Raw genomic sequence first — 15,899 nt, 5'->3', positions numbered from 1 at the left:
TGTAATTATTTAACTCAGGAACAATATGAAAAAGAAATTAACCTAGACGGGAAGCTCTCATTAATTCACTTTAACAGCACAAGTATGTACTCTAATTTTGATTTCATTAAGGACTATTTGCAACAATTTTCTCGCCCCTTTAGTGTTATAGCCATCACTGAAACTTGGTTCAATGTCGATAAAGGAATAGATTTTTGTTTGAATGGATATGATTTAAAATACATGAATAGATTAAATAAGGCGGGCGGCGGGGTTGCTATATATGTTCATAACTCTATAAAATATAATGTTGTAACAACTATGTCTATGGCTATTGATGGAATTTTGGAATGTTTGACTATTGAGATTATGAATGAAAAAAAGAGAAATGTTATAATAAGTTGTATATATCGGACACCCAGTTCAAGTATTGACACTTTTAATGAATGGATAGAAAAAACGTTTGCTTCGGTGAACCAAAAATTACTATTTATCTGTGGTGATTTTAACATTGATTTGCTAAATCCAACAAGGTTAAAAGCCATTGATGACTTTACTGACACAATGTACAGCTTATCACTATATCCAACAATAACAAAGCCAAGCAGAATAACATCACATAGCGCCACTATTATTGACAACATTTTTACTAATGTCATGGATTTCCAAACTAATAGTGGCCTGCTTGTCTGTGATATAACTGACCACTTACCAGTTTTTACTTTGTGTGACTGTGATTTAAAAAAAATAGATACCAAGATCATGATAGCAAAGCGAACAATAAATGAAGAAGCAATTCATGCCTTCAATTTCGATTTAGCACAACAAGATTGGAGTTCGGTGTATGAAGAGTCAGATGTGGACAAGGCTTATGATAATTTTCTAGATATTTTTACTATGTGGTACAATAAACATTGTCCTGTAAACGAACACATGACAAAGAAAAAAAAGATAAAAAGTCCTTGGCTCACAAAAGGAATTATTAATGCTTGCAAAAAGAAAAACAATCTGTATAAACAGTTTATCAAAGTAAAAACAAAAGAAGTGGAACAAAGATATAAAGCATATAGAAATAAATTGACTGATATTATAAGAACGAGCAAACAACTTTATTATAGAAGAAGATTATATGAAAATAAAAACAATATAAAAGGAACTTGGGATGTGTTAAACAACTTAATTAAACAAGGATCTTCTGGAACATCATATCCTGAATATTTTACTGATGCAAATGGTGAAAATCACAACATGAGTAATATTGTCGATGGGTTCAATAAATTCTTCATAAATGTTGGCCCTGAACTAGCAGCGGACATCCCGTGTCATAAAAATGAAAATATCAGTAATATAAAATCAAATCCCTTTTCACTGTTCCTCTCAGCTACAAATGAGCAAGAAGTAATAAATATCACATTAAAATGTAAAAGTAAGTCTTCAATGGATTATCATGACATAAATATGTCTGTAGTTAAACAGGTTATTCTGAATATTGCTTGTCCCTTAACATATATCTGTAATTTATCATTTCAGTCCAGTTGTTTTCCAAAATAAATGAAAATTGCGAAAGTAATACCACTATATAAAAGTAATGACAAACACAGTTTTACCAATTATAGGCCTATTTCTCTACTGCCTCAATTCTCAAAAATTCTAGAAAAACTTTTTAATTCAAGATTAGAAAAATTCCTTGAAAAACATCAAATAATAAATGTTGGTCAGTATGGTTTCAGAACACAAAGAACCACTTCAATGGCGATAATTGAGGCAGTAGAAGAAATTACTGATACACTGGATAAAAATAAATATGCAGTTGGTATTTTTGTTGATCTCAAAAAGGCCTTCGACACAATCAATCACTCAATTTTACTGGATAAATTGGAAAGACATGGTATTCGAGGGAAAGCTGGTAACTGGTTAAAAAGTTATCTAACGGTTCGGGAACAATATGTTAGCATAGGGCATTACCATTCAGAGAAACTTGGTATTACATGTGGTGTTCCCCAAGGGTCAGTGTTGGGACCAAAACTTTTCAATGTATACATAAATGATATTTTTGATGTTTCTCAAGTACTTAAACTCATACTGTTCGCAGATGACACCAACATATTTTTCAGTAGCGATGATTATACTGATCTTGTAATGACTGTAAACAGGGAGCTAAAATTAATAAAAAAATGGATGGACATAAATAAATTATCATTAAATATAAATAAAACTAAAGAAATGTTTTTTGGTAATTTAAAATATAATATAGAATTACCAATTATCATTGAAGGTGTACCAATTGATAATGTGAGTGAAAACACATTTTTGGGAGTCGTAATTGATAACAAAACCTCTGTGACTGAGGCTTAATAATGGACATTTAGCCACTGAATCATGACATTTTACAGAACATCCTCTTTTTATTCTCGTTTTCTTTAAAAAACGAACAAACATCAATATAATGTGGAGCATTCGCAGCTAGGACTTAATCCGAAACATCTGTTTATTGTGTTGGCCTAAATACATCTTTGTTTTTAAGGAGGTTCTCCAAAATAAACTAGTTTTCTCTTTATTTTTGTAGGGTCTTTAAGGGTATGAAATGCCTTGAAGTGACTGCTGATTTGGCAATATTTAAATAAAACTGAAATTAATTTTAAAAAGGTAAAAAATGAACAAAAAGGAAACAGGGGAACATGTGAGATGCAAAACATAAGATGACAGTAAAAATTAAAATGGACAGAGGAAAACAAAAATAATAAAATCATACTACGTTTCATATATATTATTCAAAGACAGATTGCAGGATGCAGAAAAGATGAAACAGAAGGAAAAGGTTGCAAAAGAGTTCAAGTTGCGAATTAAATCATGAACTAATAATCAGTCTGCACATGAATTATGACACTTTCTAATGTGTTTTGTGTTTTTCTCTCAGTCCAGAGTGTAACATGTGAAGGATCTGAGGCAAACCTTCAGTGTGGTGAGGTTTTCTTTTTTGTAACTTTGTTGAATTTCATTTATTGAAATGTAAACATGGTTATTGTTTAATGCTATGATCTCTTCCTCAGAAAAAGGACAGGTTTTAGTCATCCACGGAGCTAATTATGGACGCCGTGACAAAACCACATGCTCTGCTGGACGTCCGGCCTCTCAGCTCCAAGTTGTCCAGTGCTCAAGTCAGACGAGCACCAGTGTTGTAGCTAAAAGGTACAGATTGACTGTCTTTGTTTAGTTTTACTTTTTCTTCTTTTACCAGGCTACACAATGTGCAGTGTGTTAAACCCTTTGCTGACTCACTTTCTATCTGCATTCAAAGCTGTAATGGGAAAAACAGCTGTACTATCTCAGCGAGCAACTCTGTATTTGGAGACCCCTGTTTTGGCACCTACAAGTACCTGGAGGTGGATTATACTTGTCAGTGTAAGTACCTTAAACCAGGGGTGTCTAGCTCCAAACCTCAAGGGCCGGTGTCCTGCAGGTTTTGGACATCACCCAGGGTCAACACACCCAGTGTAAGTGCCTTAAACAGTAATGCACATACAACTCCAAAATAATTCTGCTAGCGTCCAAATCAGTCTCAGGGACCATCCTCGTTGATTTCACTGAGTGGGGTCAAACCTCTGTGTCTGAGGCTTTATAATGGACATTCACATCACGATAACCAATAGGACAGATTCTTTCTTATACTATTTTACTTTTTTACAAAGAGATTTTGGAGAATTCGCAGCTAGTACTTCTTGTTCAAAATGTCAGTGTATTGTGTTGAGAAGCTGAAGTTGAACTTCGGGCTAAGTTACCCTTTGTATACCAAGATTTTGCTGCAAAATCAAACTAAAATTTATTTGAACTGTAAAAGTTTAAAGAAGAACAAAGAAAAAACAAAAAAATGTGGAAATGCAAAAGAAATGGCAATAAAATATGGCATTGGACAGAAAAATGGGTTAAGTGGGAATTAGACACCCCTGAGCAACAAGACATGGGTGCATGTAATTAACACAGCTGAGGACAACCAAACAGTAGCATATCAAAACCCAAATAAAGACATAACTAAAAAAGGCAATGAGCAACCAGTACTAAATCAAGGAGACATTGAAACATGAAAATAAATACTGAAAATGGACTTGAATGGAGAAATTAATGGAGAACAGAGTAAGGGAAGGTTATAAGAGTGTGGACAAAAAGCAGAGAGGAAGGCAGCAAAACTTGAACTTCAAGATATTAAAGAAAAGTTTACTTTAAAGTAGAGATGGACCGATCCGATATTACGTATCGGTATCCGATATTACGTATCGGTATCGGTCCGATGCTGACGTAAATTACTGGATATCGGAGAGAAATAAAAAATGTAATCCGATCCATTAAATATCAAAAAAGCACCTCACAAAACTTGCAACACGGCGTAACTCGGCTCATAACCGTAGCACGTCGGAGCAGTGTGCTCACGTGATAGAGCGGCTGTGTGTATTTGGAGCCTCGCTACCAAACCAGCATTTCATCTCCGAGGAAGTGATCCCAGAGAGAAGTAAAGCAAGTGTGTAAGTTCATCTCTGAATGTTTGTAAAGCATTCCCACGTTAAGCTTAACAACCGATATAAGGAGCGAGTGCCTCTTCTCTCTCCCTCCCTCTCCTGTTGCTACTTCAATCGTGAAACTGATCAATGATCAGCTGATCGCCTTTTCTGTCGCTAGTCAAACCTCTGTGACTGAGGCTTAATAATGGACATTTAGCCACTGAATCATGACATTTTACAGAACATCCTCTTTTTATTCTCGTTTTCTTTAAAAAACGAACAAACATCAATATAATGTGGAGCATTCGCAGCTAGGACTTAATCCGAAACATCTGTTTATTGTGTTGGCCTAAATACACCTTTGTTTTTAAGGAGGTTCTCCAAAATAAACTAGTTTTCTCTTTATTTTTGTAGGGTCTTTAAGGGTATGAAATGCCTTGAAGTGACTGCTGATTTGGCAATATTTAAATAAAACTGAAATTAATTTTAAAAAGGTAAAAAATGAACAAAAAGGAAACAGGGGAACATGTGAGATGCAAAACATAAGATGACAGTAAAAATTAAAATGGACAGAGGAAAACAAAAATAATAAAATCATACTACGTTTCATATATATTATTCAAAGACAGATTGCAGGATGCAGAAAAGATGAAACAGAAGGAAAAGGTTGCAAAAGAGTTCAAGTTGCGAATTAAATCATGAACTAATAATCAGTCTGCACATGAATTATGACACTTTCTAATGTGTTTTGTGTTTTTCTCTCAGTCCAGAGTGCAACATGTGAAGGATCTCAGGCAAACCTTCAGTGTGGTGAGGTTTTCTTTTTTGTAACTTTGTTGAATTTCATTTATTGAAATGTAAACATGGTTATTGTTTAATGCTATGATCTCTTCCTCAGAAAAAGGACAGGTTTTAGTCATCCACGGAGCTAATTATGGACGCCGTGACAAAACCACATGCTCTGCTGGACGTCCGGCCTCTCAGCTCCAAGTTGTCCAGTGCTCAAGTCAGACGAGCACCAGTGTTGTAGCTGAAAGGTACAGATTGACTGTCTTTGTTTAGTTTTACTTTTTCTTCTTTTACCAGGCTACACAATGTGCAGTGTGTTAAACCCTTTGCTGACTCACTTTCTATCTGCATTCAAAGCTGTAATGGGAAAAACAGCTGTACTATCTCAGCGAGCAACTCTGTATTTGGAGACCCCTGTGGTGGCACCTACAAGTACCTGGAGGTGGATTATACTTGTCAGTGTAAGTACCTTAAACCAGGGGTGTCTAGCTCCAAACCTCAAGGGCCGGTGTCCTGCAGGTTTTGGACATCACCCAGGGTCAACACACCCAGTGTAAGTGCCTTAAACAGTAATGCACATACAACTCCAAAACAATTCTGCTAGCGTCCAAAGCAGTCTCAGGGACCATCCTCGTTGATTTCACTGAGTGGGGTCAAACCTCTGTGTCTGAGGCTTTATAATGGACATTCACATCACGATAACCAATAGGACAGATTCTTTCTTATACTTTTTTACTTTTTTACAAAGAGATTTTGGAGAATTCGCAGCTAGTACTTCTTGTTCAAAATGTCAGTGTATTGTGTTGAGAAGCTAAAGTTGAACTTCGGGCTAAGTTACCCTTTGTATACCAAGATTTTGCTGCAAAATCAAACTAAACTTTATTTGAACTTTAAAAGTTTAAAGAAGAACAAAGAAAAAACAAAAAAATGTGGAAATGCAAAAGAAATGGCAATAAAATATGGCATTGGACAGAAAAATGGGTTAAGTGGGAAATAGACACCCCTGAGCAACAAGACATGGGTGCATGTAATTAACACAGCTGAGGACAACCAAACAGTAGCATATCAAAACCCAAATAAAGACATAACTAAAAAAGGCAATGAGCAACCAGTACTAAATCAAGGAGACATTGAAACATGAAAATAAATACTGAAAATGGACTTGAATGGAGAAATTAATGGAGAACAGAGTAAGGGAAGGTTATAAGAGTGTGGACAAAAAGCAGAGAGGAAGGCAGCAAAACTTGAACTTCAAGATATTAAAGAAAAGTTTACTTTAAAGTAGAGATGGACCGATCCGATATTACGTATCGGTATCGATATTACGTATCGGTATCGGTCCGATGCTGACGTAAATTACTGGATATCGGAGAGAAATAAAAAATGTAATCCGATCCATTAAATATCAAAAAAGCACCTCACAAAACTTGCGACACGGCGTAACTCGGCTCATAACCGGAGCACGTCGGAGCAGTGTGCTCACGTGATAGAGCGGCTGTGTGTATTTGGAGCCTCGCTACCAAACCAGCATTTCATCTCCGAGGAAGTGATCCCAGAGAGAAGTAAAGCAAGTGTGTAAGTTCATCTCTGAATGTTTGTAAAGCATTCCCACGTTAAGCTTAACAACCGATATAAGGAGCGAGTGCCTCTTCTCTCTCCCTCCCTCTCCTGTTGCTACTTCAATCGTGAAACTGATCAATGATCAGCTGATCGCCTTTTCTGTCGCTAGTCAAACCTCTGTGACTGAGGCTTAATAATGGACATTTAGCCACTGAATCATGACATTTTACAGAACATCCTCTTTTTATTCTCGTTTTCTTTAAAAAACGAACAAACATCAATATAATGTGGAGCATTCGCAGCTAGGACTTAATCCGAAACATCTGTTTATTGTGTTGGCCTGCTGCCTGGGAGTGTGCTGTTGGAGAAATGGAGCCAGCCATACTAAGGAGAGCTTAAGTTTGACCAGTTCTTACCCTCCCCGACTAAATCGGTTTCAGTTATGTACTGAAACATAAGAATGGACATTAGGGGGTCTTTCAAAGAAAAAACTCAGGCTCCACCATCAGCCAGTAGGCCACAGCCAGGCTCCACCATCAGCCAGCAGGCCACAGCCAGCAGACCCAGCCAGGCTCCACCATCAGTCGGGAGTCGTAATTGATAACAAAATTTCATGGAAACCCCACGTCAGACACATAAAAACCAAAATTTCTAGAAGCCTCGCAGTTTTGAACAAAGTGAAACAATTCCTTGATAAAGATGCACTTCGTACTCTGTACTGTACCCTGGTTCTTCCATATCTTACATATTGTGTGGAAGTGTGGGGAAATACATATAAAAATACAACTAATCCATTAGTCACAGTACAGAAACGAGCACTGCGTATTATTCACAAGGCTGGTTATCTAGATCATACTCACAAATTCTTTCTTCAGGCAAAGTTACTTAAATTCCAGGATCTGGTTAATTACAATACATCCATAATTTTGTATAAAGCTTTTACTAAACTTTTACCGGCAAATTTACAAACTAGATTTGAAATTCGAGAAAAGGTTTATAATGTGAGAGGCTTTGGAGAATTCAAATTACCCAGAACTCGAACAACCCGTAAAGGCTTTTGTGTGTCTGTATGTGGTGTGAAAATCTGGAACAGTCTGAGTTTACAATTGAAACAATGCAAAAATATTCATAGATTTAAATTTCTCTACAAACAGTTGGTCTGGTCACAGTATACTCAATGATGGGTTTTAGTGTGCTCTGTAATGTCTGTCCTCTTACCATTGCTGGTATGGATTCCAAAATAAAAAATAAAAATAAAGTGTGCGTATGTATGTACATATATGTACTTGTGTGTGTAGATATATATGTATGTGTGTTTGTTACTTGTAGTTATTACTGCCTGTTACCTGTGGTAATGCAATTTATAATTTATATATTCTGTATTCAGTTATGAAGGCTCTAATTGTTGGTTGCGAGCTGCCGCTTAGATGCTTGTATGTGCCCGGGGCTGTTGATGGGTCTGTATGCAATGATGGGCGTAGCTGCGGGAAGTTTATTGTTTTTTTTGTTGATGAGTGAGTATAGGGGTGGGATTTAATAAGTTTTCTTCGTCCCACTCCTTTTTCAGGCAATTTTTGTTTTTTGTTTTGTGTATTTTATGTTCAATATAGGTATTTGTTGTCACTGAAAATGAATAAATAAATGAAATGAAAATGAAATGAAATACACCTTTGTTTTTAAGGAGGTTCTCCAAAATAAACTAGTTTTCTCTTTATTTTTGTAGGGTCTTTAAGGGTATGAAATGTCTTGAAGTGACTGCTGATTTGGCAATATTTAAATAAAACTGAAATTAATTTTAAAAGGGTAAAAAATGAACAAAAAGGAAACAGGGGAACATGTGAGATGCAAAACATAAGATGACAGTAAAAATTAAAATGGACAGAGGAAAACAAAAATAATAAAATCATACTACGTTTCATATATATTATTCAAAGACAGATTGCAGGATGCAGAAAAGATGAAACAGAAGGAAAAGGTTGCAAAAGAGTTCAAGTTGCGAATTAAATCATGAACTAATAATCAGTCTGCACATGAATTATGACACTTTCTAATGTGTTTTTCTCTCAGTCCCGAGTGCAACATGTGAAGGATGTGACAGACTGCCGGCCTTCTTTATGACATTTGACAATTGGAAGGACCGGGTCGCACTGCTGAAACAAGGACACAAACTGAAAGGCACGGACGTTTTCATTAATGAGCATCTGACACGAAAAAACGCATACATCGTGAGGGAGGCAAGGCAACTGAAGAAGAACGGTAAAATACAACATACATGGGTAACAAACTGTAAGATTTTCATTAAGCTAAACGGGACACCAGAAGAGGCAAAAGTACTGATAGTGAGGAACATGGAGGATCTGGACAAGTATAACTCACACCAATGTATCAATTACACCAGGAAATGACATGGACACGTTGAAATTAGTTCTTCAACAGAAAGTAATTGATCTAGATTGTGAATATAAGGAGTATAATATAATAGATCCAGAAATAGATTCTGAAAGTAACTTTCTCTCTTCTTTTGTTAAAAATTGTAATTATTTCACTCAGGAACAATATGAAAAAGAAATTAACCTAGACGGGAAGCTCTCATTAATTCACTTTAACAGCACAAGTATGTACTCTAATTTTGATTTCATTAAGGACTATTTGCAACAATTTTCTCGCCCCTTTAGTGTTATAGCCATCACTGAAACTTGGTTCAATGTCGATAAAGGAATAGATTTTTGTTTGAATGGATATGATTTAAAATACATGAATAGATTAAATAAGGCGGGCGGCAGGGTTGCTATATATGTTCATAACTCTATAAAATATAATGTTGTAACAACTATGTCTATGGCTATTGATGGAATTTTGGAATGTTTGACTATTGAGATTATGAATGAAAAAAAGAGAAATGTTATAATAAGTTGTATATATCGGACACCCAGTTCAAGTATTGACACTTTTAATGAATGGATAGAAAAAACGTTTGCTTCGGTGAACCAAAAATTACTATTTATCTGTGGTGATTTTAACATTGATTTGCTAAATCCAACAAGGTTAAAAGCCATTGATGACTTTACTGACACAATGTACAGCTTATCACTATATCCAACAATAACAAAGCCAAGCAGAATAACATCACATAGCGCCACTATTATTGACAACATTTTTACTAATGTCATGGATTTCCAAACTAATAGTGGCCTGCTTGTCTGTGATATAACTGACCACTTACCAGTTTTTACTTTGTGTGACTGTGATTTAAAAAAAATAGATACCAAGATCATGATAGCAAAGCGAACAATAAATGAAGAAGCAATTCATGCCTTCAATTTCGATTTAGCACAACAAGATTGGAGTTCGGTGTATGAAGAGTCAGATGTGGACAAGGCTTATGATAATTTTCTAGATATTTTTACTATGTGGTACAATAAACATTGTCCTGTAAACGAACACATGACAAAGAAAAAAAAGATAAAAAGTCCTTGGCTCACAAAAGGAATTATTAATGCTTGCAAAAAGAAAAACAATCTGTATAAACAGTTTATCAAAGTAAAAACAAAAGAAGTGGAACAAAGATATAAAGCATATAGAAATAAATTGACTGATATTATAAGAACGAGCAAACAACTTTATTATAGAAGAAGATTATATGAAAATAAAAACAATATAAAAGGAACTTGGGATGTGTTAAACAACTTAATTAAACAAGGATCTTCTGGAACATCATATCCTGAATATTTTACTGATGCAAATGGTGAAAATCACAACATGAGTAATATTGTCGATGGGTTCAATAAATTCTTCATAAATGTTGGCCCTGAACTAGCAGCGGACATCCCGTGTCATAAAAATGAAAATATCAGTAATATAAAATCAAATCCCTTTTCACTGTTCCTCTCAGCTACAAATGAGCAAGAAGTAATAAATATCACATTAAAATGTAAAAGTAAGTCTTCAATGGATTATCATGACATAAATATGTCTGTAGTTAAACAGGTTATTCTGAATATTGCTTGTCCCTTAACATATATCTGTAATTTATCATTTCAGTCCAGTTGTTTTCCAAAATAAATGAAAATTGCGAAAGTAATACCACTATATAAAAGTAATGACAAACACAGTTTTACCAATTATAGGCCTATTTCTCTACTGCCTCAATTCTCAAAAATTCTAGAAAAACTTTTTAATTCAAGATTAGAAAAATTCCTTGAAAAACATCAAATAATAAATGTTGGTCAGTATGGTTTCAGAACACAAAGAACCACTTCAATGGCGATAATTGAGGCAGTAGAAGAAATTACTGATACACTGGATAAAAATAAATATGCAGTTGGTATTTTTGTTGATCTCAAAAAGGCCTTCGACACAATCAATCACTCAATTTTACTGGATAAATTGGAAAGACATGGTATTCGAGGGAAAGCTGGTAACTGGTTAAAAAGTTATCTAACGGTTCGGGAACAATATGTTAGCATAGGGCATTACCATTCAGAGAAACTTGGTATTACATGTGGTGTTCCCCAAGGGTCAGTGTTGGGACCAAAACTTTTCAATGTATACATAAATGATATTTTTGATGTTTCTCAAGTACTTAAACTCATACTGTTCGCAGATGACACCAACATATTTTTCAGTAGCGATGATTATACTGATCTTGTAATGACTGTAAACAGGGAGCTAAAATTAATAAAAAAATGGATGGACATAAATAAATTATCATTAAATATAAATAAAACTAAAGCAATGTTTTTTGGTAATTTAAAATATAATATAGAATTACCAATTATCATTGAAGGTGTACCAATTGATAATGTGAGTGAAAACACATTTTTGGGAGTCGTAATTGATAACAAAACCTCTGTGACTGAGGCTTAATAATGGACATTTAGCCACTGAATCATGACATTTTACAGAACATCCTCTTTTTATTCTCGTTTTCTTTAAAAAACGAACAAACATCAATATAATGTGGAGCATTCGCAGCTAGGACTTAATCCGAAACATCTGTTTATTGTGTTGGCCTAAATACACCTTTGTTTTTAAGGAGGTTCTCCAAAATAAACTAGTTTTCTCTTTATTTTTGTAGGGTCTTTAAGGGTATAAAATGCCTTGAAGTGACTGCTGATTTGGCAATATTTAAATAAAACTGAAATTAATTTTAAAAAGGTAAAAAATGAACAAAAAGGAAACAGGGGAACATGTGAGATGCAAAACATAAGATGACAGTAAAAATTAAAATGGACAGAGGAAAACAAAAATAATAAAATCATACTACGTTTCATATATATTATTCAAAGACAGATTGCAGGATGCAGAAAAGATGAAACAGAAGGAAAAGGTTGCAAAAGAGTTCAAGTTACGAATTAAATCATGAACTAATAATCAGTCTGCACATGAATTATGACACTTTCTAATGTGTTTTGTGTTTTTCTCTCAGTCCCGAGTGCAACATGTGAAGGATCTGAGGCAAACCTTCAGTGTGGTGAGGTTTTCTTTTTTGTAACTTTGTTGAATTTCATTTATTGAAATGTAAACATGGTTATTGTTTAATGCTATGATCTCTTCCTCAGAAAAAGGACAGGTTTTAGTCATCCACGGAGCTAATTATGGACGCCGTGACAAAACCACATGCTCTGCTGGACGTCCGGCCTCTCAGCTCCAAGTTGTCCAGTGCTCAAGTCAGACGAGCACCAGTGTTGTAGCTAAAAGGTACAGATTGACTGTCTTTGTTTAGTTTTACTTTTTCTTCTTTTACCAGGCTACACAATGTGCAGTGTGTTAAACCCTTTGCTGACTCACTTTCTATCTGCATTCAAAGCTGTAATGGGAAAAACAGCTGTACTATCTCAGCGAGCAACTCTGTATTTGGAGACCCCTGTTTTGGCACCTACAAGTACCTGGAGGTGGATTATACTTGTCAGTGTAAGTACCTTAAACCAGGGGTGTCTAGCTCCAAACCTCAAGGGCCGGTGTCCTGCAGGTTTTGGACATCACCCAGGGTCAACACACCCAGTGTAAGTGCCTTAAACAGTAATGCACATACAACTCCAAAATAATTCTGCTAGCGTCCAAATCAGTCTCAGGGACCATCCTCGTTGATTTCACTGAGTGGGGTCAAACCTCTGTGTCTGAGGCTTTATAATGGACATTCACATCACGATAACCAATAGGACAGATTCTTTCTTATACTATTTTACTTTTTTACAAAGAGATTTTGGAGAATTCGCAGCTAGTACTTCTTGTTCAAAATGTCAGTGTATTGTGTTGAGAAGCTGAAGTTGAACTTCGGGCTAAGTTACCCTTTGTATACCAAGATTTTGCTGCAAAATCAAACTAAAATTTATTTGAACTGTAAAAGTTTAAAGAAGAACAAAGAAAAAACAAAAAAATGTGGAAATGCAAAAGAAATGGCAATAAAATATGGCATTGGACAGAAAAATGGGTTAAGTGGGAATTAGACACCCCTGAGCAACAAGACATGGGTGCATGTAATTAACACAGCTGAGGACAACCAAACAGTAGCATATCAAAACCCAAATAAAGACATAACTAAAAAAGGCAATGAGCAACCAGTACTAAATCAAGGAGACATTGAAACATGAAAATAAATACTGAAAATGGACTTGAATGGAGAAATTAATGGAGAACAGAGTAAGGGAAGGTTATAAGAGTGTGGACAAAAAGCAGAGAGGAAGGCAGCAAAACTTGAACTTCAAGATATTAAAGAAAAGTTTACTTTAAAGTAGAGATGGACCGATCCGATATTACGTATCGGTATCCGATATTACGTATCGGTATCGGTCCGATGCTGACGTAAATTACTGGATATCGGAGAGAAATAAAAAATGTAATCCGATCCATTAAATATCAAAAAAGCACCTCACAAAACTTGCAACACGGCGTAACTCGGCTCATAACCGTAGCACGTCGGAGCAGTGTGCTCACGTGATAGAGCGGCTGTGTGTATTTGGAGCCTCGCTACCAAACCAGCATTTCATCTCCGAGGAAGTGATCCCAGAGAGAAGTAAAGCAAGTGTGTAAGTTCATCTCTGAATGTTTGTAAAGCATTCCCACGTTAAGCTTAACAACCGATATAAGGAGCGAGTGCCTCTTCTCTCTCCCTCCCTCTCCTGTTGCTACTTCAATCGTGAAACTGATCAATGATCAGCTGATCGCCTTTTCTGTCGCTAGTCAAACCTCTGTGACTGAGGCTTAATAATGGACATTTAGCCACTGAATCATGACATTTTACAGAACATCCTCTTTTTATTCTCGTTTTCTTTAAAAAACGAACAAACATCAATATAATGTGGAGCATTCGCAGCTAGGACTTAATCCGAAACATCTGTTTATTGTGTTGGCCTAAATACACCTTTGTTTTTAAGGAGGTTCTCCAAAATAAACTAGTTTTCTCTTTATTTTTGTAGGGTCTTTAAGGGTATGAAATGCCTTGAAGTGACTGCTGATTTGGCAATATTTAAATAAAACTGAAATTAATTTTAAAAAGGTAAAAAATGAACAAAAAGGAAACAGGGGAACATGTGAGATGCAAAACATAAGATGACAGTAAAAATTAAAATGGACAGAGGAAAACAAAAATAATAAAATCATAATACGTTTCATATATATTATTCAAAGACAGATTGCAGGATGCAGAAAAGATGAAACAGAAGGAAAAGGTTGCAAAAGAGTTCAAGTTGCGAATTAAATCATGAACTAATAATCAGTCTGCACATGAATTATGACACTTTCTAATGTGTTTTGTGTTTTTCTCTCAGTCCAGAGTGCAACATGTGAAGGATCTCAGGCAAACCTTCAGTGTGGTGAGGTTTTCTTTTTTGTAACTTTGTTAAATTTCATTTATTGAAATGTAAACATGGTTATTGTTTAATGCTATGATCTCTTCCTCAGAAAAAGGACAGGTTTTAGTCATCCACGGAGCTAATTATGGACGCCGTGACAAAACCACATGCTCTGCTGGACGTCCGGCCTCTCAGCTCCAAGTTGTCCAGTGCTCAAGTCAGACGAGCACCAGTGTTGTAGCTAAAAGGTACAGATTGACTGTCTTTGTTTAGTTTTACGTTTTTTCTTTTACCAGGCTACACAACGTGCAGTGTGTTAAACCCTTTGCTGACTCACTTTCTATCTGCATTCAAAGCTGTAATGGGAAAAACAGCTGTACTATCTCAGCGAGCAACTCTGTATTTGGAGACCCCTGTTTTGGCACCTACAAGTACCTGGAGGTGGATTATACTTGTCAGTGTAAGTACCTTAAACCAGGGGTGTCTAGCTCCAAACCTCAAGGGCCGGTGTCCTGCAGGTTTTGGACATCACCCAGGGTCAACACACCCAGTGTAAGTGCCTTAAACAGTAATGCACATACAACTCCAAAATAATTCTGCTAGCGTCCAAATCAGTCTCAGGGACCATCCTCGTTGATTTCACTGAGTGGGGTCAAACCTCTGTGTCTGAGGCTTTATAATGGACATTCACATCACGATAACCAATAGGACAGATTCTTTCTTATACTATTTTACTTTTTTACAAAGAGATTTTGGAGAATTCGCAGCTAGTACTTCTTGTTCAAAATGTCAGTGTATTGTGTTGAGAAGCTGAAGTTGAACTTCGGGCTTAGTTACCCTTTGTATACCAAGGTTTTGCTGCAAAATCAAACTAAACTTTATTTGAACTTTAAAAGTGTAAAGATGAACATACAAGAAACAAAAAGTGTGGAAATGCAAAATAAAAAAATGGCAGTGTGTCACGTGATAGAGCGGCTGTGTGTATTTGTAGCCTCACTAACCAGCATTTTATCTCCGAGGAAGTGATCCCAGAAAGAAGTAAAGCAAGTGTGTAAGTTCATCTCTGAATGTTTGTAAAGCATTCCTGCGTTAAGCTTAACAACCGATATAAGGAGCGAGTGCCTCTTCTCTCTCCCTCCCTCTCCTGTTGCTACTTCAATCATGAAACTGCTTAATGATCAGCTCATCGGCTTTTCTGTCGCGAGTCTGTCTCTCTTGTTTTTTTTTGGCCCACTTCGCGCCAGAAAGAGGAAACCAGCGGCTGAACAACCGCAGCACGTTTAAG

General features: G+C 35.9%; 1 protein-coding gene across 3 annotated transcripts in view; it reads left to right on the top strand.

Moving 5' to 3' along the window:
• Positions 1-15,899, top strand: part of LOC147305792 (uncharacterized) — a 29,545-nt gene that overhangs the window by 12,320 nt on the left and 1,326 nt on the right. For all 3 annotated transcript variants that reach the window (XM_086276501.1, XM_086276502.1, XM_086276500.1), the window contains 13 exons: positions 2,897-2,941; positions 3,030-3,168; positions 3,278-3,381; positions 5,238-5,282; positions 5,371-5,509; positions 5,619-5,722; positions 8,889-9,077; positions 12,250-12,294; positions 12,383-12,521; positions 12,631-12,734; positions 14,591-14,635; positions 14,724-14,862; positions 14,971-15,074. In XM_086276501.1, the coding sequence (XP_086132627.1) occupies positions 2,897-2,941; positions 3,030-3,168; positions 3,278-3,381; positions 5,238-5,282; positions 5,371-5,509; positions 5,619-5,722; positions 8,889-9,077; positions 12,250-12,294; positions 12,383-12,521; positions 12,631-12,734; positions 14,591-14,635; positions 14,724-14,862; positions 14,971-15,074 (1,341 nt within the window). The remainder of the gene's footprint in view (positions 1-2,896; positions 2,942-3,029; positions 3,169-3,277; positions 3,382-5,237; positions 5,283-5,370; positions 5,510-5,618; positions 5,723-8,888; positions 9,078-12,249; positions 12,295-12,382; positions 12,522-12,630; positions 12,735-14,590; positions 14,636-14,723; positions 14,863-14,970; positions 15,075-15,899) is intronic.

This window comes from Aulonocara sp. 'chitande type north' Nkhata Bay, linkage group LG20, assembly GCF_057382095.1.
Source record: "Aulonocara sp. 'chitande type north' Nkhata Bay isolate Kocher_YH1m ecotype deep benthic linkage group LG20, A_spYH_male_GT1.1, whole genome shotgun sequence".
Lineage (NCBI taxonomy): Eukaryota > Metazoa > Chordata > Actinopteri > Cichliformes > Cichlidae > Aulonocara > Aulonocara sp. 'chitande type north' Nkhata Bay.
The sequence above is the reverse complement of the archived record's forward strand: the minus strand, read 5'-3'. Positions and strand labels throughout refer to the sequence as shown.